The sequence below is a fragment of the Panicum virgatum genome, chromosome 9K, assembly GCF_016808335.1.
Source record: "Panicum virgatum strain AP13 chromosome 9K, P.virgatum_v5, whole genome shotgun sequence".
NCBI classification, from domain to species: Eukaryota; Viridiplantae; Streptophyta; class Magnoliopsida; order Poales; family Poaceae; genus Panicum; species Panicum virgatum.
In genome coordinates, this window is record NC_053144.1 from 67,049,474 (window position 1) to 67,073,014 (window position 23,541).

Here is a 23,541-nt window from a genome sequence, read left to right on the forward strand (position 1 = left end):
AGTAGAACATTAACAAGTCTAATGAGCCACCACCGGTTTCAGAGTTTGGGCCCACCTGTCAGATTGCTAGTTTCGCTGTCAACCGGGGCCCACGCTCTTCAAGCACGTGGCAGTCTATAGCTCCTGCCGCATCCACGACGGCCTTGCGAGCCCCATTCCTTTTTGTGCTTATCCAGGTTTAACTTATCCATTTTGGAAATACCTACCGTCAGCAACGTGGCAAGCATCGACGAAGCAGCTAACACATCGGACGGCTATAAGTAGTTCTGACCGGCAGTTTTTACTTTCTTCGCTTTTATCCGAATTCATCACGCTTTAAAAAGGCGTCGTTTATTTCTCTCTTTTAAAGGTGGCATTACTTCCCGTCGCCGCTTTCTCGAATCCCCCTTGTGTTCTCCTCTTCCTCTTTTCACGCTGTGCTCTCTCGAGCTCGGTGATCCGTGAGGGCGGTAGCCATGGCGGCGGCGCAGGCGAAGGTGAGCTTGGGGTCTTCGAGCGGCAACCGGGGCGCGGGCTCCTTCGGCCGGCGGAGGGGCGCCGTGTCAGTGCGGCTCGGAGGATCCTGGTCCTGGTCCTGGAGGAAGAGCCCGTTCCTCGGCGGGAGGATGGCGGTTGGACCCAGGAGATCAAGGAATCTCGTTGCGTCGCCAGTGCAGGTTACTCGAGTTACCCTATCGATTTCAATGTGATTTTTTTTTATTTTGGGATAGTATCGTTTTATCGTATGAAATTGCTAATGCTGCCAATCCGACAGCGATAAATTTCCACATTCACCATGATTAGTTTCGATCTTACCCTAATTTTTCCGGAACCTGTAAAACTTTTTTTTTTCCTTTTGTATGTGCTGTTCTGACATTGTTGCTTGTTCGCTGGAGCAGATGAACCTTTCATTTCGGAAAACCATGAAGTGGTGGGAGAAGGGACTGCAGACCAACATGCGGGCGATCCAGACCGCGCGAGACCTCGTTGAATCCTTGACCAACGCCGGCGACAGGCTCGTCATCGTCGACTTCTTCTCGCCTGGCTGTGCCGGCTGCCATGCTCTCCACCCCAAGGTAATTATTAGGAAGCAGGATACTTCAATGTTGCATGCCGCTTGTCATGTGAATTCAATCGTGCTTTTCTAAGAGGTATATAATATTTCGTTGCGCAGGTTTGCCAGTTAGCGGAGCGGAACCCGGATGTGCAGTTCCTGCAGGTGAACTTCGAGGAGCACAAATCTATGTGCCACAGCCTTCATGTTCATGTGTTCCCTTTCTTCAGATTCTACAGGGGAGCTGAGGGCCGGCTCTGCAGCTTCAGCTGTACCAACGCAACTGTAAGATCTGATCGTTTGTTCTGGCTTCAGTCATCTGTGTTCCTTGTTCAAATTGTTGTGAAAACTGAAATCATGTGAAAGAAAGACATGCTCCAGCTCTTTCGGATGCGCGGCCAAGGAACTAAAAACAATATGGAGTAGTATATATCTGGCATTATAGAATAATTACTATTGCTAGTGTCTTCGGTGCCAAACAAAGGAATTGGGAATTTTGTCGTCATTTGCAGAGCTTGTGTTTATACAACCCAATGTTATATTTATTTATCTCAATTGTGCACTCGTTGTAGTACTTTCAAATATTATAGCCAATGATAGCTAAACTTTCTCCTTTGGATCCATGCAACATTCTTGATCTTAGAAATATTACTTTTGCGAACATAACTAAAAAGAATGATAATGAGGGATCTGGTACCTATTTCTGATTGCAGTTCAGGTTTCCACTGGCATTTAGATTGTCTACTTTATGCCATTTCAGAACAAATTATGGTCAATATTTTACATCATTTGTTAGCAATTGATGTTTGCTTATGGGAGTGGGGACTCTTGTATGCAGATTAAGAAGTTCAAGGACGCGCTTGCGAAGCACAAACCCGATAGATGTAGCATTGGACCAACTAAGGGGCTAGAAGAACAGGAATTATTTGCCTTGGCTGCAAACAAGGATCTGCAGTTCACCTACACCATGGAGCCAGAACTGGCTCCAAGCATGGAAGATGCAGCGGAGTTTATCACTCCTGAGCGTCCAACACCAACAAAGCCGTTGGTCAGGCAAGGGTCTGACGACAGGACCTTGGTCCCAACGGGAAGATGATATGTGATTACAATCACATGCTTCAGTTCTGTACAGTTCTTGATTGTTTTTGTGTGTACAGGTTGCTCCTTTTTATGGTTGCGGGTGCAGGCTTCAAGATTTTTTAAATATGAAGCCTGCCCACTTTGTCTACAAGTAGTGAAAAATGTAGTATGGGTAGCAAAAGGTGTTGTGGAGCTTCTGTCCTCAGGAAGTTGCATGGTGGTTATATGAATTCATCTAATTGTAAAAAAAAATCATCTACTTGATCTTTGCAGTGTTACACATTTTATGAATAGTTGTGCTTGAGTTCCTCTCAGAAAATGGTATGATGGTTGTTTGAGTTTACAAACTTATGTCGTCATCTATTAAACTCGAATCAGGCCCATTAGAAGGAAAAGGCCAAACCGCATATCTTAGTTTGGACGATCCTTTTCAACAAATCGACATCTGTTTGCGCTATGCATCTTCTTTTTTTGTTTATCTACTGATTGATAATAAAACAGCACTACCATTGATTATATCATCCAGATGATTTATCTGAGAACCTCTGTCTGACCCCTGACATGCAGATGCAGTTAATATTGAAATACACTGGTACATGCCCGACAATTTCAGATACCAATTTGAGCTCCATGATCCGTGATGTAAATGAGGTCGTTCTGTTCTTGACAGGCTATCGATGCCTGTACAGCCAATCTTACAGTATGCATCTGCAGCTGGCCACTGCATGTTTGGGCACCAGATAGAAGATAGAAGCAAAACTAGTTACTGAACGGAAGCTGACGTGGTTTTACATGGTTGTGCATCACTGAATGTAAACAACAATCCTCTTTGAAGCGTGGTGTGTTGGAGTTTTTTTAATTTTTATATTATTTTTCCCCCTATTTATCAAAAATATATGCCGAAACTTTTTTTTTGCAAAAATGTCATCCTGCCGCCAGTTCATCCGGCGGAAGGTAGGTACCGCCGGATGAACCGGCGGCAGGTGCACCGTAGAATACATACCGCCGGTTGAAACGGCGGTAAGGTTGCTGTAGCGAATTTCAACGCCACTGTAGCGGCCTACCGCCAAATCAACCGGCGGTACTGTAGCAATACACTGTAGCATATTTTCAAAAAAATATAACAAATTCATATGGATTCGGATGGTGATAAAATTTATACGAAAATTATAGACCTCGACGAGATCTACAACTTTGTAATTCAAACTTTTTTCATTTGGAATCATTCTGGTGTTTAAATAATCGACACAACATTTAGATCTAAAAAATCAGATCTAAACAAGTCGTGCTGCTCATTGGGAGTGCACCGGGAATTTTTCATCTAAACAACGCTATACTTGTTGTAATTACAAAGTTGTTTAGATCTGATTTCCGGTGCACTCCCGATGAGCAGCACGACTTATTTAGATCTGATTTTTTAGATCTAAATGTTGTGTCGATTATTTAAACACCAGAATGATTCTAAATGAAAAAAGTTTGAATTACAAAGCTGTAGATCTCGTCGAGGTCTATAATTTTCGTATAAATTTTATCTCCATCCGAATCCATATGAATTTGTTATAATTTTTTGAAAGTTTGCTACAGTGTATTACTACAGTACCGCCGGTTGATTTGGCGGTAGGCCGCTACAGTGGCGTTGAAATTCGCTACAGCAACCTTACCGCCGTTTCAACCGGCGGTAGGTATTCTATGGTGCACCTACCGCTCATTCGGCGGTACCTACGTTCCGCCGGATGAACTGGCGGCAGGAGGACATTTTTGCAAAAAAAAAAAAATCGGCATATATTTTTGATAAATCGGGAAAAAAATAATATAAAAAATAAAAAAACTCGGTGTGTTGGGGTGATGTTGGGCCTCGGCCTGTTGGGCTTTTATGTTTTCTAGCCCGTTTACTGAAATGATCAATATATAGTAGTATTTCTTTTCTCACGACAAGATGTACATGTACAAAGTAGTCCCCCAAAGAAAAAAAAATAACGAACAAATTGACGCCTTCCATACTACCAAAAGCACCCCCACACTCGAGCTAGCTATGGATCAGTAGTAGAAGTTGTAGTTGGTGACGAAGGCCATGCCGAACTGCCACCACGCCGGCACGACGTTGTTGAGGTAGAGCGTCTGGCCGCCGGTGGAGGTGACGGTGAAGGAGAGCTCCTGGCCGACGAGCGCCGAGTTGCACTGCCAGTTGGCGCCCCAGTTGCGGTTTAGCGCGATCCACCCCGTCTTGGTCCCCTTCACCGACACGGACCGGATCGAGCCGCTCCCGGCCACGTTCGCGAAGTTCACCAGCTGGAAGAACGTGGACCCTCCGATGGTGATCCGGATCCCTCCCTGCCTCCAGCACGTCACCCTGCAACACACCACCAACAGCTCATCATCACCGCCGGCTCACCGGAGAATAATCGAAGGAAACGCCGCGGCGTGGTCGTCGACGTGGCGAGATGACTTACTGCTGGTAGTGGACGGGGATGATGCCGGCCTTGTAGACGCCGATGCGCTCCCAGGCCGGCTGCGCCATGTCGAAGTGCGGCCGCGGCGGGTTGCACCAGCCGCCGCGGTTGCTGGGCTGCGCCCAGTTGGGCGGGCAGAAGTTGGTGGCCGTGATGGTCACCGCGGCGCCGCCCTTGCACCACGGCGACGCGTTGCTGTCGCACATGATCAGGTAGCACTGCCCGCACGCCGCGCCGTCGTTGAACAGCACCGAGCTAAGCGCCGCCGTGTTCGTCCCGTACCCCGCCTGGTACAGGTTCCCGTACCCGCACGCGCCACCTGCATTGTGTGTGTTAGCTCCGGTCCATCGTGAAAATTACCGGCACTGGCCTGGTTGCAGCAAGATTGATCGACATGGAAATGCATGGACGACGACATACAGTGGATTTGGAGTTGTTGACTTACCCATTGTGCCGGAGCCGTCGGGCCCGCCGTAGAATGTCGCCGTCCCGTAGTTCCAGCCCTTCGCCGGCGCGAAGAACGTCGCCGCTAGGACGACGAACAATGTGATGAGGACTCTGCCCATCCCTGCTGTGAATCTCTGATCGGTAAGGTAGACACCACCACCGTACCACAGGTAGGAGACCTGAACTCGTCGGTTTCAGTAAACCAGGAGCTATCTTCCTGAATGCCTAACAGCTTCTGACGGATCTGCAGTGATCGTGGCATGGCTTATATAGGATGAGAGGCAACGAGAATTATGCTCAGGGCCGAGGAGGGGAATTGCAGGGAACATGCGACCGAATGATCGATATCCCTGATCTTTCAAAAAAAATGATCGATATCCCAGTCCTGCTGGGGGGGGGGGGGGGGGGGGGGGCTGCTAGCTAAGCTCACATGCGTGCCAAGCAAATGGACGCATGGAGCAGAAGACCTGCGCGTCCAGCTGATCGGTTGACTCCTGGGCTAAAGATTTCCTCCAGCGTTTCTCCTGATAAGCATGGCACGCGAAATCATTTGCGTTCCCGGCGCCCGGCATGTTCAGTTATCCGTACTTGCCGGGTTGAGCTGAGTTGGTGACCAAACTCTGCACTAGTTTATGATGACACAGGCTACATTTTGGAACGAATTTACTAGAGTATAAACTATGATTTGGAATGTGTTGCCGTCCTCGTTTGTCTCCGGGAGAAGGACGTGAGCGTTGTGAGGGAATTCTGCCACATGAGGCCATGAGGGCCAGCGGTGTCAGCACATGGATTATGGCGCATGGAGGTGGATAAACAAGTGCGAGGTGACGGACTCAACGCGTACAATAGATGCTTAATCATACCACCTGGTCTAGAAGAGTCAGCGGTTTATCGACCGGCCGTACCTCCTTCGGATTCTTCGCGTTTCTTTAGCACAGAATCGTTTGCCAACTTGCACAGCGCTGCGGCGTTCCATTTATCCCATACTAAAAATCTAGCATCATCAATCCACTGTAGTAAAGCGATCTTTAAAATGGATTGGCCTCTGTTAGTAACGCAGTGGTTTCACTTGCAGGCGTTTCACGTAAAACAATTCAGTTGTAGGTGAAGTCTGAAAAACTTGTCACATTCCAAATGGGTTTTATGGAGTCTGAGAAGAAGAAGAAAAAACTCGCGTCCCAACACAAACAAATCGTCCGCGTTCTTCCCTGCCTGCCTCTCTCTAGGTTTTTTTTTAACATCAAAGTTTTGGCACTGCTCCATACAAGAACCTACTGGGCAGTGGCTTTCGTCAGTAGTGCAGTGCAGGATTGTTGAATTCCGGTTCAGTTCAGTTTTTTCGATCAAATGGGTTCCGTTCAGTTTGGAACTTGGGCTTGAAATCACAGCGCTTTTTTCATTTTTATATTAAAAAAAACAAAATTTCAAAAATATATGTTGAATAGGGAAATTTTCAAAAATGGGTGTCTGTCGCCCGGTTAATGGGCGACAGGGTGCCTGTCGCCCATCCAGTGGGCGATAGGACCTAAATATAAAAAAAATTTACATTTAGGTTCTGGCGCCCAGGGCGCATTAAGCAGTGAACTTGTAAAATCCATATAAAATCTAAGAAAAATAAAAAAATACAAACTCAACTGTTCTGGATTCTATGAAACAAGATCTACAACTTTTGTTACATAAAGTTTTCATTTGATCAATTTATCTTGTTCTATTTTAAATACCAGTTTAATACACTTTTATTTAAATCTCAAGATCCATCCTTTGGATGCATGTCATCTTTGGCCAGAGTGTTGCATATGGTGAGCATAGGCTTGTACAAAATTAGTAGGCCCAGAAAACATTTATAGAATAAGTTTTTAAATTAGATCTTGCAATATGTCTAGTTTAAATGAGTTATTTATCCATGCTGCTATACTGAGTATTAGAAGCCATAACTTTTATAGTACCATTATTTTATTTCCTAAGAGCTATAAAAAAATTTTGGTAAATTTTAGATAAGTACAACTAGACCAAATGAATTATTTCAGATTTTTCTAGGTACAAGAACCATTTTTCTTGATTTAGATACATTGATCAAATGAAAAACTTTATATAACAAAAGTTGTAGATATTATTTCATAGAATCCAGAACAGTTGAGTTTGTATTTTTCTAATTTTTCTACGATTTTATATCGATTTTACAAGTTCACTGTTTAATGCTCCTTGGGCGCCAGGATCTAAATGTAAATTTTTTTTATATTTAGGTCCTGTCGCCCACTGGATGGGCGACAGGCACCCTGTCCATTCCATATTCGACATATATTTTTGAAATTTTGTTTTTTTAAAATATAAAAATGAAAAAGGTGCTGAAATCACATGGGTTGACCCCCAGGCCCCCAAGGAGAGTGTAAGTGTAGTACAACCCTGCCGCAATTTGGGCTTAGCCTAATTCGGGGTGCAACCAAATTGAAGCCCATTGATGTGCCCGACCAACACGCGGGACGGTGTCCTGTTAAGCCCAAAGGGAAAATTCAAACTAAGGGCGACTCAAAGCATGAAGCAACAACTTCTGAACTGCATGATCATAATGGAGTTATTTGCACTGTCCAGTGTGGGGCAACAGTACAATATTACCACAACAAGACTGGAAATATTACTAACAGTCTACAGAAGGAAAAGCTACTGCCTACTGATACGGGAATCGTCACCGGCATGAACTCAACTCCAGACTTCACTCTTTCAGTCTTCCCCTCCCACGAATCATGAATGGGTCCTCAACGGCATGGCCGAGCAGGCTAGCTAGAACTATACATATCACAGCAAATACACCCAGTACTCCATATGGCCCTGTCCAATTATTAATCTTTGTAATTAAGATGGCATGTGCTTCTTCAACCAGAAATCTCAGAAAGCCTAGCTAGATCGACATCTGGCCGGCCAATGGAGCCGGAGCCGCCGTTCGAAACTCCAAATCTCCAATGGGTTGGTCGTCCACCGATCAGTCGGAGAACTGGACGCCGGAGGTGAAGGACTGCCCGAACTTCCACCACGCCGGCACGACGCCGGGGATGACGATGGTCTTGCCGTCGGTGTTGGTGACCCCGAAGGTGAGCGCCTGGCCGGCGAGCCCCGAGAGCGACTGCCAGTTGGCGCCCCAGTTCCTGCTCATGGGCATCCTGTCCGTGCTGCTCCCCTTCACCCACACCGCCTTCACCGACCCGGTCCCGGCCACGTTGCTGATGAGCACCAGCACGAAGTAGTTGGACCCGGCCATCGTGAACCGCACCCCTCCCTGCTTCACGCACGGCGTCCTACGCGCAGCACATCATCACATCACGAGATTAATAACTTTTTAACCACGATCTAATTGACTTAATTATCTAGGTCAAGCCGTCCAGGATTAATTAGTATTATATATATAATGATAAACTGGATCGGAGTACCTCTGGTAGAGCACCGGCACGATGCCGCCCTTGTACTGGGCGATCTGGAGCCAGGCGGGCTGGGCCATGTCGAAGTGGCGGCGGGGCGGGTTGCACCAGCCGCCGTCGTCGCCGGAGACGGCGTAGTTGGGCGGGCACAGGTTGGTGGCGGTGACGGTCACCGACCTGCCCTTGAGGCACCACTGCGACGCGTCGGCGTCGCACGTGACCTTGAAGCACTGCCCGCACGACGCGCCGTCGTCGAACAGCGGCGAGCTCAGCGCCGCCGTGTCCGTCCCGTACCCGGACCAGTACAGGTTCCCGTATCCGCACGCGCCGCCCATCGTGCCGGAGGCGTCGCCGCCGCCGTAGAACGTGGCCGTGCCCTTCGACCAGTCGCCGTTGTCGTCCCCCGCCGCCGCCGGCACCAACCGCGACGCCGCGGCGGCGACGAGGAACAGAAGAAAGCTCGGTGGTCTGTGCATCTCCGTAGACTTGGGCAAGTAGTGGAGTAGCTAGCTACAGAGAGCGATGAGGGACACTGGCAGTTACACTTGTGTAGTGAAATGGAGCTGATCTGCTCGTACGGATCTTAAATAGGAGGAGAGAAGCTGGCTGGCAACCGCATGCTTGCGTCAGCTTGGAACTCTGCTGCTCAGGCCATGGCAAGCAGAACGTATGAGTGAGATACACATGTACTCGCTCAGCTATAAGTGCAGATCGCGATCGCCATTTTCCCCTTAGCTTCTGCCATGGACCGACACATGTTAGATAATCTAGATCAGATCGATCTACGACGTCGCCCATTCTAGTTTCTATTCCGTCCTGATTAGAATAGATCACCAGTGCCAGCCGAGGTCACTGACACTGTGGCAAATGTGCATCTCCGTTGTACCTCGAGCAAGGGGAATGACCAGCTGGACTTGTTTACGGTGACATCGTACTGTCAATCTACATCTACTCGACAGAGTTGACATGGGCGCTAGAGGGTCGGCGGCCATCTCATTGATGGTGAGAGGAATCTGGAGATTGTTGGTCAGCAGGCAAACATGGCGGCAGCTCACATGAGGGCGGCCGGGCCCGCGAAGAATCTCACTCAATGCGTTGTCACACGAGTCGTGGATAGAAGAAGATGGCAGATTTCCAAATTAACAGTTTTTGTGTTTCATTCTCTTTATTTATTTATTTTTGTAATCAAATCAGTTTTAATCGAGTAGCGACAAAAATCGACTTCAGAGTTCATATGATGGATCCGATACCCGGCCTCGGATCCATCATATGTTACATTCCGAGTGTGAGTCACTCAGCCCAGACTTCAGAGTTCATATTTGGGCTGCCTAGAGAAATTCAGGCTTTGGATCCATACATGATACATGTGTTATGTGTATCCAAGTGTGAGTCACTCAGCCCAGACCATATGTCTTCCACGAAATTGGACCACGAAATAAGTCAACTGGCAAAACAACACGCGTGTCGTCCACGACCCGCGCTATTGCTGCGAGTGGGGAGACGCCAGTACGAGATGGGCATGGGTTCCCATCGCTTAGGCCCCATTCTGTTAGGTGGGAATGATATTCCAAGACGGAGCGTCTCTTCATTAATCTATAAAACCTATAAAATTAGTTTCCACTAAGAGTCATTTATTTTGATTTCTCTTCAACCATGTTTAGCCACATCATCTCAATTAGTATTGTCCATTGAATCTCAGCAACTAGCATAATCTCTACCGTTCATGCAAAAGATGCATCATTAATAGATGAACATGAAACATTTACTTTGTCATGCATCAGGGGCACTTTGTTGGGCACTACTGCTGAGTATTAAGGGGCACGTTGCTGTCCACTACCGCTGAGCATTAAGGGGCACTTTATTGTCCACTACCGCTAAGCACTAAGTTTCTTAGTCTCCACCATACGACCAATATTAAAGAGGCTGATTGTACAGCTCCCATAAGCTTGCACATGTATACATATACATTTGTCTATGCTGTGGGCGCCACGGAGCTTCAGCGTCGACTCCATCTCCATTCCGTGGTGCGTGTGTAGCTTCTGCTGTCGGATGCCATGTTGTAGGCGGCGAACGCGACATGACCATCGGCCAGAAGCTGGCGGAGGATCTTGAGCACCACGTCGCTGGCCTAGGCAAGTTGGAAGATGAGGTCCATGTTGCTGGTGGTCTGCTCCCCCCCCCCCCCCTCAATGCAAGATTTAATTTGCTTTGACTTTGCTAATCTTAGTCCCACGAATTTTCTTATCTTTTCCCTCAAATTTTTTTTTCTTATCTTTCTGCCCTACCGTAAATTCCTAGAAGAAACAAAAATCACACTAATTTGTAGGTAAATTACCATACCAGCATCGTATTTGAGTTCATCTTAGAAATGATGATGCACTCAAGTAACAACATGTAAGTTGAACAAAAGGTGTAAAAAATACTCTTTTGCTTGTGTGACGCGGAAAATAAAAGCGTCCAAAATAAAGAACGTGTTTCACCACCTTTTGAAGAGAGGATTCCAGAGTTCAATTAGTGACAAGTTTTTGTTATTCAAAAATACACCATTTCATATATTTCAACAATTCTTGATCAATATAATACTACATGCTTTCCATTGTGTTTTATCTAATTTTTTATATATTTTAGTCATAGTTTATCAAAAAATTTGCTCAACTCCCGCAGCAACGCGCGGAGAATCACCTAGTTTACATAGCACTGGAATAATTTCTGGCCGTTCCACGCTCGGTTTACCATGCTCGTCCCGTCCCGCCTGGATCCTTCAAACTCATTGTCACTTCGGAGACGATCAATTATTTTCTCCCCAAGCAAAGCAACTCGCAGAGTCGCAGGCCAGAAACCTAGCGTCCACTAAAAGAAAAAACAACCTAGCTAGCATAGCAGGTATGAAGCCAATGCAAACATGAGCAGGAACTGGCGCTGAGCCTGAACCGTGCGCAGCCGAGAAAAAAGAAGCTGGCTAATCATGGGAGATGACAAATGAGGAAGGACCTGCGTGAATAAGAGCAGGTTTAATGATAGGCGGTAAGCGGGGGCTGTGTTCAACGACAAGGAGAGAGAGAGCTGCGCGGACGCCTCGCGACGGCCCGCTCGACGCCGGCGCAGACGTGCTCGCGTGGTCGTTATTGGTTGAAGAAGTTGTGGTGCATTAAATTTTGGCGGGGCCCATCACAAATGTGCGCCACCTCACTACGCTCGACGCCGGCGCAGACGTGCTCGCGTGGTCGTTATTGGCTGAAGAAGTTGTGGTGTATTAAATTTTAGTGGGGCCCAGCACAAATGTGCGCCACCTCACTAGTGTCGCAACCAGGGTTCATAATTTGGCCGGGATTTCACCGAATTTCGGTGAAATTTTTCGTTTTCGGACTACACCGGGAAATGAATTTTGGTCCGGAAAGTGCGTGATTTCGGTTTCAAATTCAAGAATATGAAAGTCAAACTTTGGTAAAAAAACGAAATTCAGAACAATAAAAACGAAATTGTGAACCCTGGTCGCAACCAGCTGCTGGCGAAATTAGTAAATCTGCTCTAAGTGAGCGTAGGCCAGGAAGGAGCGGAATTTCTATTCATCGTAACCATTGCTGCGCATGATAGGTGGAGCGGCTGTCGCCGCCGCCGCTCCGTCTCGCGCTGCTACTCGGGTGTGCGGGCCAGAGGGGAGTGCTAATTACTCCCTCCGTTTTAAATTATAGGTCGTTTGACTTTTTTTGATTCAAAGTCTGACTACTCGTCTTATTCAAAAATTTGTGCAAAATATCACTTTTTTTTGCGGGTTGCTTTATCAATACAAGATCATCAAGAGTAACTTAAATTTGGCAATGTTTGCATACTTTTTTTTAAATAAGATGAATGGTCAAATTTAAAGTAGAAAAATAAAAAAGTATAATTTGGATATGAGGTAGTAGGTGAGGAGGAAGAGGGTGGAGCGGCCGCCGGCAGCTGGGGTGGTGATCGAGGCGGCTGAGATCAGGGTTTTGAATTTTCGAGGCTCCAACGGTCACCAATCCCACCAGTCCACCACACCCACTAGAGTAGAAGGTCGGCGGCGGCCCAACAGTTCGGCCAGCGGTGGAGGCAAGGCGGCACAGGAGCGCCGCTGGCCGGATGGTGCAAGGCATCCGATAGGCGGGGGCTAGTGACGGGTGAGGAAAAGGTTAGGAATAAAGAGGTACTCCCTCCGTTTCAAATTATAAGACATTCAACAATTTTGGAGAGTCAAAAATTTTATGTTTAACCAAATTTGTATAATAAAATAATGATATTTATTATATAAATTAAGTACCATTAGATTTTTTTATTAGTTATATTTTTATAGTACATCAGTTTAATAACATATATTTTTATATTTCTCTCTATAATCTTAATCAAATTTGAAATTGTTTTGGCTCTTCAAAATTTTTAAAACGTTTTATAATTTGGAACGGAGCGAGTAGAAGGCGGCGGCGGGTGAGGTGGCCTGGTGGGCGGGCGGCGAGAGCTGCGAGAGGGACGTCTTCTGCGACAGCTCCGCACGACTTCACGCTCCCTAGAAATAGACAGCCTCGGAAGGAGCGCTGGTACGCGAGGTTTCATCGATGGAATAGACGGCCCCGGAAGGAGTTTTTCTTCTATCCAGCACCTATCTATCTCTTTGGCATTTGCGATGTGAGACCAATTTTTGAGAGGTGAGAGTAGTCATTTTAAGTGAGAATTGCTTTCAATCGTTTCCGTCCTCTTTTTTATATTATATGTAAATATATTTCCATAGGACAAGGAGTGGCTCTATCATATTTCATTATGCGATATAAAATTAAAGTCATATTTTTTTTAATATGAATGAATTAATGACGTTGAGTTTATATGCCATAAAAATTTATATTAATAAAGTAATTATTGGTCAAAGACTTATCCTATTAAATGGATTTTTTTCAAAAACTAAATAAAGTATTTATCTTTCCAAAAGAGCAATTCATATACTTGATCGGTTCTCTTTTTTTTCCATTTTTAGTGAACGCGGCTTAACGCATATTTCATTAAGAGAGAAAACGCAACGAACTCGTATCACGTGTTGTATTAGAAAAGAGAAATAGATTTCGAGTCGCCTTAGAACCTGGTGGAGCCTTAAAATAATAAAGGACATTTAACTCAAAGATTCAACTTTTGTCAGACCAAAAACATTGTCGGCAAGAGTACGATCGTCCGCGACTCCAAGACGGAACCGACCGAAACAGCGGCCGAGCCGGCGGCCTGCCACAACCAGCGGCGGCCGGCATGGAGCTGATGACGGAGGAGCTCGTCGAGGAGATCCTCCTCCGCGTACCGCCGGACGAGCCGGCGTACTTGGTCCGCGCCGCCCTCGTCTGCAGGCACTGGCGCCGCATCCTCTCCGACCGTGGCTTCCTCCGCCGCTACCGCGCGTTCCACCGTACGCCGCCGCTGCTCGGCTACCTCCACAACCTCTCCTCCCGCCCCACTGGCCGGATCCCCCGGTTCGTCCGCACATCCATCGCCTCCCCCTTCTCCCAACCCGAACTCGGCTGCGACTTCTGGTGGGCACTCGACTGCCGCCACAGCCGCGTGTTGATCCACACCGTCAATCCTGGCCACCTCGTCGTGTGGGACCCTCTGACCGGTGACCAGCAGCACCTGAGCATGCCGGCCTACCCGAGCGGCCACATGTACAACGGGGCAGTTCTCTGTGCCAAGCACGGCAACGGCGGCTGCGACCACCTCGACTGCGGCCATGGCGGTTCGTTCGTCGTGGTCTACGTGGACGTTGACACCGACCACGTCGTGAGAGCGAGTGCCTACTCGTCGGAGACCCGTGCATGGGGGGCGACGACCTCTGTTCATGTCGACAATTTCTTCGAGGACAGAGTCAGCCTTCTGGCCGGAGGCGCGCTCCACTTCGCCCTCGAGGGTGGCCGGAGCATCCTCAAGTACGACCTGAGCAGGCATCGCCTGTCGGTGATCGGCACGCCAGGAGATTTTGCGGGCATGGTCATGATGGAGGCAGAAGACGGAGGGCTGGGCTTCGTCGCCGTGTTGAACGGTTGCATCTACATCTGGACGCAGCAGCAGCAGGAAGTTGGCACTACTATTAGATGGGCGCAGCACAGGACTATCGAACTCGAGACAGTGCTCCCCAGACGTTACAGATCCCAATCAGGTGAAGTGATTGGCTTCGCAGAGGCCACAAATGCAGTTTTCATCAACAGACATGAAGGAGTCTTTGTACTAGACCTCAACTCAAGGAAGGTGAGGAAGGTAGGTGAAAGAGGGGACTACCGCAACATATTACCTTACATGAGCTTCTACACCCCATCAGGCCGGTACTTCTCTTAACCTCATCGTGCATCCTTTTCTTTAACATGCATGCGCTCTCTCTTACTAGCTACTATATACTACTATGTTGTGGTGAGTTCGTTTCTGATTTGGTTTGTACATTTTTTCAGATATGGCTAATAATGGCAGACTGTCACCGCCATGAGAATGGAATGGTCCATCAACCGATCATCTTCCATTCTTCATCAACCCGTGGTTTGCTTTCTTGATTATTACACCCTATGTTTAAAATTATAGATCGTTTGACTTTTTTAACTCAAGTTTGACCACTCGTTTTATTCAAAAAATTATACGAAATATCACTTCTTTATTGTGGGTTGCTTTATCAATACAAAATCTTCAAAAATGACTTAAATTTTGTAATATTCGTACAAATTTTTTGAATAAGGACAAGTGGTCAAACTCAGGGTCAAAAAAGTTAAAAGAACAACAATTTGGAACAGAGGTAGTATTATGTATTGGAATATTTTCTCTCACATGGTCATCATGGCCAATTATTATGTTTATTTTATGAATTGTATAAAAATACATGCTTATTTTTAAAGTTGCAGTACTCCCTTCAAATTATAGGTCTTTTGACTTTTTTATTTCAAATTTGACCACTCATCTTATTTAAAAAATTGAGCAAAATAACACTTTTTTGTTGTGGGTTGCTTTATCAATATAAGATCTTCAAAAATAACTTAAATGTAGCAATATTTGCATAATTTTTTTTGAATAAAATGAGTGGTCAAACTTAAGGTAAAAAAATCAAACGAACTACAATTTTAGAATGGAGCTAGTAGAAAATTAGTCCCTCCATGCTGACAAGTGGTCCCAAGTCCCAGCCTCAGTTGTGGCCCTTTCTCCGCACAATCTACGCGCTGCCATCAGCTGTCGTCAAAAGCATGCAGTTTGTTTGATCTCTGGTTCTTCGTCTTCCCCTACACATAGAGCCACATGAGCCTCATGCCCACGGATGACGATAAAAGAATATATAGATGGTCGAGACTAAACAACAGTACACTTACACTTACTAGAGCTCAGTATCGCAACTCCTGAATGCTCATCACGATAAGAAACAGGTAAGAAAATAGCCTTGGTCAACAACAAAGCGGTGAAGAATCCGCAACTGATGGGCTACTCCTACTACCTCACGGTGAACCATGATTGGAGGGAACCAAGAAACAGAGATAGATAAACCAAAATATACACGCACACATCTCACCAGACATACATGTACAACATACACGCACACGACTCGTCACGTACGCTTGATGAGCTTCTCAGCAATTTAATGATTATAGTACTCCCCCAGTTCACAAATTCAGAGTTAACTTGCACATCACAAGCTAAACTTCAAACAAGAAAAATATCATGTGGCAAGACCGCAAATCAAATCCCATCAGAAAAGGATCGCTAATCAAACCATCGCACTATTAAAATCATATAAGTTGCATTTCCACTGTCTTGAGTCATGAGAGCCAACGCAATGATTTTGATCTTAAAATCAAGGAAACATATTACAGAATTGGCATTCATATACTACAAATGACCCATCTTTACCACCAACAGAAAGAAAGTGAATATGCATAAGTAACATTGACAGATACTTCTTAGAAGCACTCTCTCATCAGGAACCCTCATCAGTCAGTCTCCCGCAACTTCAGATTTTTTTTCCAGACGAGGCGCACCCCATTTCCATTACAGATAACGGAAATACAGAACTTCACACAACTTAAGGGCCATGTTTAAACCCAGAGTTTCTAGGGAGAGGAGCAAGACTAGCAATTTAACTTGGCGCTAACAAAAGGGCAAAGTAAGAAACCCAGCACTACGGCTGGAGGTTTCACGCTTCCTCTTCATCCTCAGTCGACTCGTTGACGACAGCCTCCAGCATCCTCGGCGCATACACACTGTGAGCAGCATCCTCCCGCAGCTTCAGATGCTATTTCTTCACTGCAAAAACATAGAAAATATGAAAATAAAATATACATCAGCAAGTTGAGGAATCGATTTATTGCCCCTATAAATAGACACTGGTTGCACACAAATAGGAGGAACCAACAAGTTGCAGACAATGGTCAATCAACCAACATTTGCACAAAATCTTAAAGTGATATTTACAAATCATAGTTATGGAATGTACAAGTCAATGGGCACAGCGGTATTGTCTCACATGGAGTACTTCATTTAATCTCATTCCATATTGTCAAAACTATTTACACAACATCATCATAATCCTGAGCCTTTATTTGCTAACATGTCTTGGATTTACAGCAACAACTAGCTGCTCACAGTGCCCCTGGTTCTCACGGCAGGAGCCACTACCGAATATACTAGTTAGAAAAGGTTATAATTGCAATGAGATGGCAACTTTGAAGCTACAAAATAGAAATATCAGGAGATATGATAACTCTGCACGATGCCAGCATGTAGCAACTACTCTTGTTCAAAGATGCTGTTCAGTGTATTCACGATTCAGAAACAAACTAAAGTTAAACTTTTTTTTTGAAGGAAAGTCAACCATGCCCAGCCCCGTTTCATTGAACCAAAGCAAAAAGGTTTAGCAGTTTTACAGCACCACAGGTAAGGTATCAAACTTCCCCCACTGTTTTAAGCCATGACAGACCAAAACGTGGTGGCTGGCTCACAGCAGAACCAGACTCGCCAGAAATCCCAAACAGGGGAACAGACCACAGAGAGAGAAGGTAAAAAGAACTATAACTAGTGAAGAAATCAATCTAGTTTCCTATAAAAACAACATTGAAATTTGAAACTACTAGCTGGGCAACCTTACTCATGTTAAGCACAAACTGAAAAATATAGTCGCATTTCACCAGCTAAAATGACCAACAAGTAACCAAACAACAGTACACTTACTATGCATAGATCACTAGTTAATAGACAATTGCACAAAATCAGTAAGAGAAGATGGATTTAGAGAAACATTAGACATGGGCACGAAGGCAAATATACCTGAAATGTTATGATCCTCCGATCGTCATCATACGTCAGGTAGGTACCGCGCAAGTGTTGTCTGAACAAGGTCTGAAATCATTCAGAGAAGCTTAGCAACTCGAAGATTAGCAAGGCCAGTGAATATTAATATACCTGCTGTAACGAAACTAACAAATGGTACAAGTGTGCTATCCATACTTTCACTGATGAAAAACCTACCAGATGTCATTCCCGACTTCAAATGGATAGAATGAAATCCCTTGCCAGTGGTGAAATACAGCAGATGGTGAACTTCAGAGAAGCCAATAGCATACGTTCCTGGGGATCTATCCTGGAGAAGGCGAGTGGGACTTGATAGGCTGAAGCTGGGAATGGACAACTATGTGACGACTGTGCTGTTGGGCGGAACCTCCGTCTCCCACAATAGCAGTGTTGACAGTTGAACCTTGGCCAGCAGCAGCCGTCCATCATTACCAGGCAGCAGGATGAAGTCCCTACAGGGAACCTGGTCCATTGTTGCAGGATTGATGAACGATAGTCTATCAGCCAACACATTGTATCGAAGTATCCGCCCTTCGGTGTCCAAGGTTCTGAAGAACAGGCTCTCACTGATCAGTACCGTGGGCTTGATGTTGAGGACCACGGCACTGTTAGTGGTGGCAGCTTTGGTCCATGTGTTGCTATCCTGACGGTAGCAGAATGCAGAGGTAAGGCCTGCTGCTGTGTCCACTGCAATGAAGACGACCAGGAAGGAACCACTGCATTCACAGCGCAGATGATCACACCTCGCATCCCCGCAGAGCACAGTAGCAGAGCACAGTAGCAGACCACGATTTCGGGGGCCTTCATGTTCCAATGCGAGTCCCTGATGGGATCCCACACGACGAACATAGGCAGGGGCGGATCCACATGGGGGGCTAGGGGGGATTAAGCCCCCCTACCTCCCTAATACCCATGGATACCCCCCTAAGCCCCCCCTTGATTTTTGGGATGAAACAATGAAGAGGAAGAGAGGAGGAAGAAGAAGAGAGTGGACATGATCCCCCTCTACATTTTCGGGCTAGATTCGCCACTGAACATAGGGTCAAGCATATCAGAGAAGAATGAATGGAGAAGAACACGTCCATGACGGGCATCCACAACATCCAGGTCCTCGTGATCCCTGGTGGATGGTAGGAAGCGCGTAGTCGGCGCCAGCCGCGCCAAATCCGTCTCCTCTCTCACGTTGAACACCAAGCCCATCACGGGCGGCGAGCGGTGGTGCGCGCGATACTCACGGCGAAAGACCTCGGTGCAGAGGATTCGGAGCCACGCCTTGCACACGAGCGCGGCGCGGAGCAAGTTCTCGGGCTCTTCCGGTGGGAGCCTGATCAGAATCTCCTGCACGACGTCGAGGCACATGTACGGCGTCGACGAGCGGTGGGCCTCCTCCGCATGCGCCGGCGGCGCGTGGTTCTCCGCCGCCATAGCTCTGGAGGTCGGTGGCGGTGCGCTTGCGCTGCCGCTGCTCCAAATTTGAAACTCGGAGTCGGAGGGGAGGCAGGTGATGTGGACTCGGGGGAGAGGAGTATACATGGCCGTCATTGTGGCAGAGGGGTCCACCAGCAGCTGGCAAGGTCGATGCGGCGTGGAGAAGATTCTGGAAGGATGTCTTCGCAACCGCTGCTTCAGAAGGCACGGCCGCGGGGAAGGAGGCGGTGGGGACCAAGCAGAGGATGTCAAGTCTTGCTGTACAAGTGTTCGCCGGAACTCGCGGAACCGGCGGCGGAAGCCCTCGCCGAGACGATGCGGCACCACGGCTCGCGGGGTCACGCGGCGGGAAGAGGAGGAGGATCTCCTCCACCAGCACCAGTTCGCCCATCAGCGCCGGTGCCGGCCGGCGTTGCGCCGCCATCTCGCGGTGCGGGGAACGGGGTGCGGCGTGGGGAATGGGGAGGCTGAGAGGTGGGCCAGGGAGTCAGTGACCGGGCCTCCTTTGTCGCTGATCGCGGTGGAGTGCTAGTGCCGGCTGCCCCACCTGCTGACCTGCCTGCCCGCTGGACGCGAGCGAAAGTTCAATTCTTAATTAATTTAGTATTTAGAGCTTTATCTGATGAATTTATTTAGAGCTTTATCAGATGAACTTGTTTTTTTATTCAAACTTCCTGTCGTTTTTTTAAATAGCACCGGGCTTAGTGGAATCACGAGCCAAATTGTTATTTACTACTCCTCTATTTCAAAATATAGGCCGTTTTGACTTTTTAGATTCATATATGAATCTAAAAAAATCAAAATGTTTTATATTTTGGAACGGAAGGAGTACAAAACAAGGGAGGGGATTCATTCAAACTATATTTTTTGAATGAAAACATCCAAATCATATTCATAGGATGATCCGGTCCCAACAGTGGCGAAGGCGAGCTACCTCACGGGCAACGAAATTACAAGAATGTGGACTTGTGATGAACTTGTGACTTTCACTCTATTCGCTGTCTCGGACTTGACGGCTACTGATGCGATTGAAATTCATAGGGAGTTTTGCTGTCCATGTACTAGCATCTATGGTTCGATAGACAGTTGAGGACTTGAGGTGTGTTTCTCGGAGATCTTGCCATGATGATAGCTACGCCTGACTCCAGCACTGGATCTCGACGCGTTTGCGGTCTAGGCTAGGAATCAATTCTTCCAATACTGCTGTATATTACCGAAAAAGGCCTGACTCCAGCACATTTTCATCCGCTCATGTGCACATGATGGATTAACGAAAAATGCAATGTCAGAACGTTTTCTTGAAGAACGTCTCAGGTCTCGCTGCCAGTTCCAAAACCAACTGTGCATTACCGTATCTGGATCACAGTGAGAATGCACGGTGATTTTTTTTTTGAAATAAAGCAGGAGCACTGCATTGGTGAATCGATATCGTTTTTTTTTCTCGTTTTTTGCCATTGATGTGGGCAGTGGGCTGCATCCCGTTCTCAGAAATTCAAGGACGAAGAAACCACGTGTTAAGCGGCAAGGTTAAAAAACAGGTTGTTCAGTCTTTCATGTCTGCTACATGAATAACTAACATTGTCAGAATTCATTTAGGTAATATTATTAGGAAAATTAAATTGTTACCGGTACTACACCTGTTCAGTTCGTGGACAGGCGGTTCGGCCCAAATCCGAGTTTGGTGCAGTTATTTTCTTTCAATTTCTCTCCCCCATTTGACCCCAGCACTGCAGGCCATGACCCCAGGCACTCGAGTCAAAAACCAATGCTTGGCCATTTCAGTAGGAAAAAAAAACATCAATCTGCTACAGTCGCTCGCATGCGGTTTGCTTCTTCCAAGCTTAAAGCCATCTTGGCACATCCATCGATCAGTCCCCTGTAAGCTCTTGACCTCGTGTCCAAACAAAGGCAGTCGCCAGGAATCAACTCCTTTTGTTTTCTCATTTTTTGGTTTTTTTAATCCAGCAACAATAATCATCCTTAAAAGCAGTATAGGCATGGCGGGCACTCGATCAGTCCGGGCGGCCGGATGGACGGAGACCCAGGAACCCCACCTCTGCCATGCCAACCGCATTACGCATACGACCTAGCCGCTAATCCAGTCACTAACATTTCCATCACAATGACGCTACTAATTAAGGCCAGTTTTTTCTTTTGGCAAGTTTCCAGATGCAAAATTGAAGGGAAAACAGGAGAGCCGGTGGCCGGCGTGGCGGCGCGCCGGCGCGCCGCCGCTAGTAGAAATTCTGGCCGTTGGTGAAGGTCTGGCCGAACTGCCAGTTGGAGCCCGCGACGCCCCAGAACTCGATCGTCTGGCCGTTGGTGGCGGTGACCCGGAAGGAGATGCTCTGGCCGTTGAGGTAGTTGTTGGCCTGCCAGCTGGCGCCCCAGTTCCGGGACATGGTGACCCACCCCGTCCGGGAGCCCTTGATCTGCACCGACTTGACGGACCCCGGGCCGGCCACGTTGGTGATGAGCACCAGCTCGAAGTAGTTGTTGCCGTTGATGGTGAACCGCACGCCGCCGCTCCGCGAGCACGACACCCTGTTGTACATTTGCAACGCAACAACGCCGCCGCAGGTCAGTCATCGTCGACGGCGTACGTGCGCCAGCCGGCGGCGAGGGGTGGGCATGGTGTGTACGCGTACCTCTGGTACATGACCGGGACGTATCCGCCGCGGTAGACGCCGATCTTCTCCCAGGCCGGCTGCGCCATGTCGAAGTGCTGCCGCGGCGGGTTGCACCAGCCGCCGTTGTTGTTGGCCTTGGACCAGTCCGGCGGGCACAGGTTGGTCGCCGTGACGGTCACCGTCACGCCCGGGCGGCACCACTGGCTGTTCTGCTGGTCGCACATGACCTGGTAGCACTCCCCGCACGCCGCCCCGTCCTTGAACAGCGACGAGCTCAGCGCCGCCGTGTTCGTCCCGTACCCCGTCGAGTACAGGTTGCCGTACCCGCACGCGCCACCTGCATCATCAATTGCGTGCAGCAAACCATCTCGATCAGCGCACGGGTCGAAGCCATTGGAAGTGCATTGCGACCGGCAATCGAGCCTATAGCTAGCCTGGCCACTCACCCATCGTGCCGGAGGCGTCGGCCCCGCCGTAGAACGTCGCCGAGCCCCTGATCCATTGCGCCCGGGCCGTCGCGGCGAGGCTCGCGGCGGCGACGACGACGGCAACCACCAGCGAGGGGCACGACGAGACCTTGCGCGCCATGTCGATTGGCACTCTACCTCCGGCAGTCGCAGACCAGTGTGTGGGTGGGCACGCTTGGGGAGGCAATGTGGGAGACTGATGAGTGAGGAAGATGGCGGTGATCGCGGCGGTGCTTAAATAGGAATGCGGCGACGGGGGAGGCGGAGCTCGCGCGCGCGGACCCCGGCGCGGACTCACATGCCGATGCATGCCGCACCCAGACGCTGCGCCGTGCCGCCTTAAATGCCACGATTCCTCCACATCAAAAAGTCTCGCCCTCCTCTGTTCCATTGGCATTTCGAAGAAGGAGAAAAGATTCTTCTGCTCTGCTCTGCAGCCGGCCGACCCCGCCATTATATTTTTCTATGGCGGCCATGGCTTCTCCTCTGCCACCCGATCGGAGAAGCCGATCATTTCCTGCGCACGCGATCCGGCCAATAAAACGATTAGGATCCAGGAAGCTCAAGCCGGTGCGATTACGATACGTACGTTCGACTAAACAAACAATGATTAGGGCAGAAAAAGAAGAATCAGTTTTTTTAGGGCAAAACGAAGGATCAGTTGCTGCGGCCTGCTGCTCGGAGAGGCAGGCGGGAGCGTCACGTGAGCTCACGAGACTTGAGTGCCTGGAGCACATGGGATTAACGGCGAGGGGGTTGCGTGATTACCGACGATGAGCGGAGGGTCCTCGGATCGAGGAGCCTCTCACTGCCCGGCCCCCGTAATCACGATGAAAGCCCTTGGATCGTGGCGGTTGACGCGCTCGCTCCATCTACTGATTAACCTAATAGCCTGACAAAAAAGAAAGAGAATTCCTCGCTTGACAGTTACTCAGTTTAGTGGCCGATGATCGAGGCTAGGGAATTTAGCTGTGTGTAGGAGTAGGTTAGGTAGGTAACTGTAGTTTCATCAGGGAGTCTAGCTTCGGAATAGAGCTATCTAGAAGGCCTGTTGCTTTGTCAGGTCGATTGGAGTCGACGAAAAGAAACTTGCTCGCAAGTCAACTGCCACCTCTTGGCTAAGGCCACAATTGGACTTCATATTAGGGCAGATTGTTTTCAATTGTACCAGTACTACTTTATATTTTGATTCAATTCATCAGCTGCTATGACGTTATTTATCTAATATGCTGGCCAAGGAGTAGTGGCCCTGCTAGATTTATGGTCAAACCTCTAGATTTGAATGAAGAA

The 23,541-nt window shown here is 47.8% G+C and overlaps 5 protein-coding genes and 1 long non-coding RNA gene across 6 annotated transcripts; 2 read left to right on the forward strand and 4 right to left on the reverse strand.

Moving 5' to 3' along the window:
• The first annotated feature begins 346 nt into the window (after positions 1 to 346).
• LOC120647260 (thioredoxin-like 1-2, chloroplastic) lies at positions 347 to 2,421 on the forward strand. The gene is made up of 4 exons (XM_039923982.1): positions 347 to 656; positions 879 to 1,055; positions 1,154 to 1,318; positions 1,872 to 2,421. The coding sequence occupies exons 1-4, from the start codon at positions 456 to 458 to the stop codon at positions 2,127 to 2,129; spliced, it is 801 nt and encodes a 266-aa protein (XP_039779916.1). The 5' UTR covers positions 347 to 455; the 3' UTR covers positions 2,130 to 2,421.
• A 1,587-nt stretch (positions 2,422 to 4,008) lies between these two features.
• LOC120648897 (expansin-A25-like) lies at positions 4,009 to 5,224 on the reverse strand. Its single transcript, XM_039925530.1, has 3 exons — positions 5,009 to 5,224; positions 4,564 to 4,882; positions 4,009 to 4,463 (listed from the first exon to the last, which is right to left on the reverse strand). Exons 1-3 carry the CDS (start codon positions 5,127 to 5,129, stop codon positions 4,151 to 4,153), a joined length of 753 nt encoding a protein of 250 aa, XP_039781464.1. The 5' UTR covers positions 5,130 to 5,224; the 3' UTR covers positions 4,009 to 4,150.
• A 2,350-nt stretch (positions 5,225 to 7,574) lies between these two features.
• LOC120647261 (expansin-A15-like) lies at positions 7,575 to 9,017 on the reverse strand. Its single transcript, XM_039923984.1, has 2 exons — positions 8,433 to 9,017; positions 7,575 to 8,300 (listed from the first exon to the last, which is right to left on the reverse strand). The coding sequence occupies exons 1-2, from the start codon at positions 8,894 to 8,896 to the stop codon at positions 7,988 to 7,990; spliced, it is 777 nt and encodes a 258-aa protein (XP_039779918.1). The 5' UTR covers positions 8,897 to 9,017; the 3' UTR covers positions 7,575 to 7,987.
• A 4,602-nt stretch (positions 9,018 to 13,619) lies between these two features.
• LOC120648263 lies at positions 13,620 to 14,744 on the forward strand. Its single transcript, XM_039924990.1, has one exon. It carries the CDS (start codon positions 13,671 to 13,673, stop codon positions 14,742 to 14,744), a length of 1,074 nt encoding a protein of 357 aa, XP_039780924.1. The 5' UTR covers positions 13,620 to 13,670.
• Positions 14,745 to 16,233: 1,489 nt separating this feature from the next.
• LOC120647262 lies at positions 16,234 to 19,607 on the reverse strand. Its single transcript, XR_005664727.1, has 3 exons — positions 17,838 to 19,607; positions 17,703 to 17,774; positions 16,234 to 16,682 (listed from the first exon to the last, which is right to left on the reverse strand). It is a non-coding gene; the product is annotated as an uncharacterized LOC120647262 (long non-coding RNA).
• Positions 19,608 to 21,073: 1,466 nt separating this feature from the next.
• LOC120647263 (expansin-A12-like) lies at positions 21,074 to 22,451 on the reverse strand. Its single transcript, XM_039923985.1, has 3 exons — positions 22,231 to 22,451; positions 21,803 to 22,121; positions 21,074 to 21,698 (listed from the first exon to the last, which is right to left on the reverse strand). Exons 1-3 carry the CDS (start codon positions 22,370 to 22,372, stop codon positions 21,389 to 21,391), a joined length of 771 nt encoding a protein of 256 aa, XP_039779919.1. The 5' UTR covers positions 22,373 to 22,451; the 3' UTR covers positions 21,074 to 21,388.
• Between the last annotated feature and the right edge of the window lie 1,090 nt (positions 22,452 to 23,541).

Bases quoted from the DNA above. Each gene is read 5' to 3' on its own strand.
- LOC120648263 (XM_039924990.1), top strand. From the start codon at position 13,671: ATGGAGCTGATGACGGAGGAGCTCGTCGAGGAGATCCTCCTCCGCGTA.
- LOC120647263 (XM_039923985.1), bottom strand. From the start codon at position 22,372: ATGGCGCGCAAGGTCTCGTCGTGCCCCTCGCTGGTGGTTGCCGTCGTC. The intron at 22,122-22,230 runs GTGAGTGGCCAG...TTGATGATGCAG, and splicing joins CGACGCCTCCGGCACGATGG to GTGGCGCGTGCGGGTACGGC. The intron at 21,699-21,802 runs GTACGCGTACAC...AATGTACAACAG, and splicing joins GTCCCGGTCATGTACCAGAG to GGTGTCGTGCTCGCGGAGCG.
- LOC120648897 (XM_039925530.1), bottom strand. From the start codon at position 5,129: ATGGGCAGAGTCCTCATCACATTGTTCGTCGTCCTAGCGGCGACGTTC. The intron at 4,883-5,008 runs GTAAGTCAACAA...CACACAATGCAG, and splicing joins CGACGGCTCCGGCACAATGG to GTGGCGCGTGCGGGTACGGG. The intron at 4,464-4,563 runs GTAAGTCATCTC...GGTGTGTTGCAG, and splicing joins ATCCCCGTCCACTACCAGCA to GGTGACGTGCTGGAGGCAGG.
- LOC120647261 (XM_039923984.1), bottom strand. From the start codon at position 8,896: ATGCACAGACCACCGAGCTTTCTTCTGTTCCTCGTCGCCGCCGCGGCG. The intron at 8,301-8,432 runs GTACTCCGATCC...TGCTGCGCGTAG, and splicing joins GTGCCGGTGCTCTACCAGAG to GACGCCGTGCGTGAAGCAGG.
- LOC120647260 (XM_039923982.1), top strand. From the start codon at position 456: ATGGCGGCGGCGCAGGCGAAGGTGAGCTTGGGGTCTTCGAGCGGCAAC. The intron at 1,056-1,153 runs GTAATTATTAGG...TTCGTTGCGCAG, and splicing joins GCCATGCTCTCCACCCCAAG to GTTTGCCAGTTAGCGGAGCG. The intron at 1,319-1,871 runs GTAAGATCTGAT...TCTTGTATGCAG, and splicing joins TCAGCTGTACCAACGCAACT to ATTAAGAAGTTCAAGGACGC.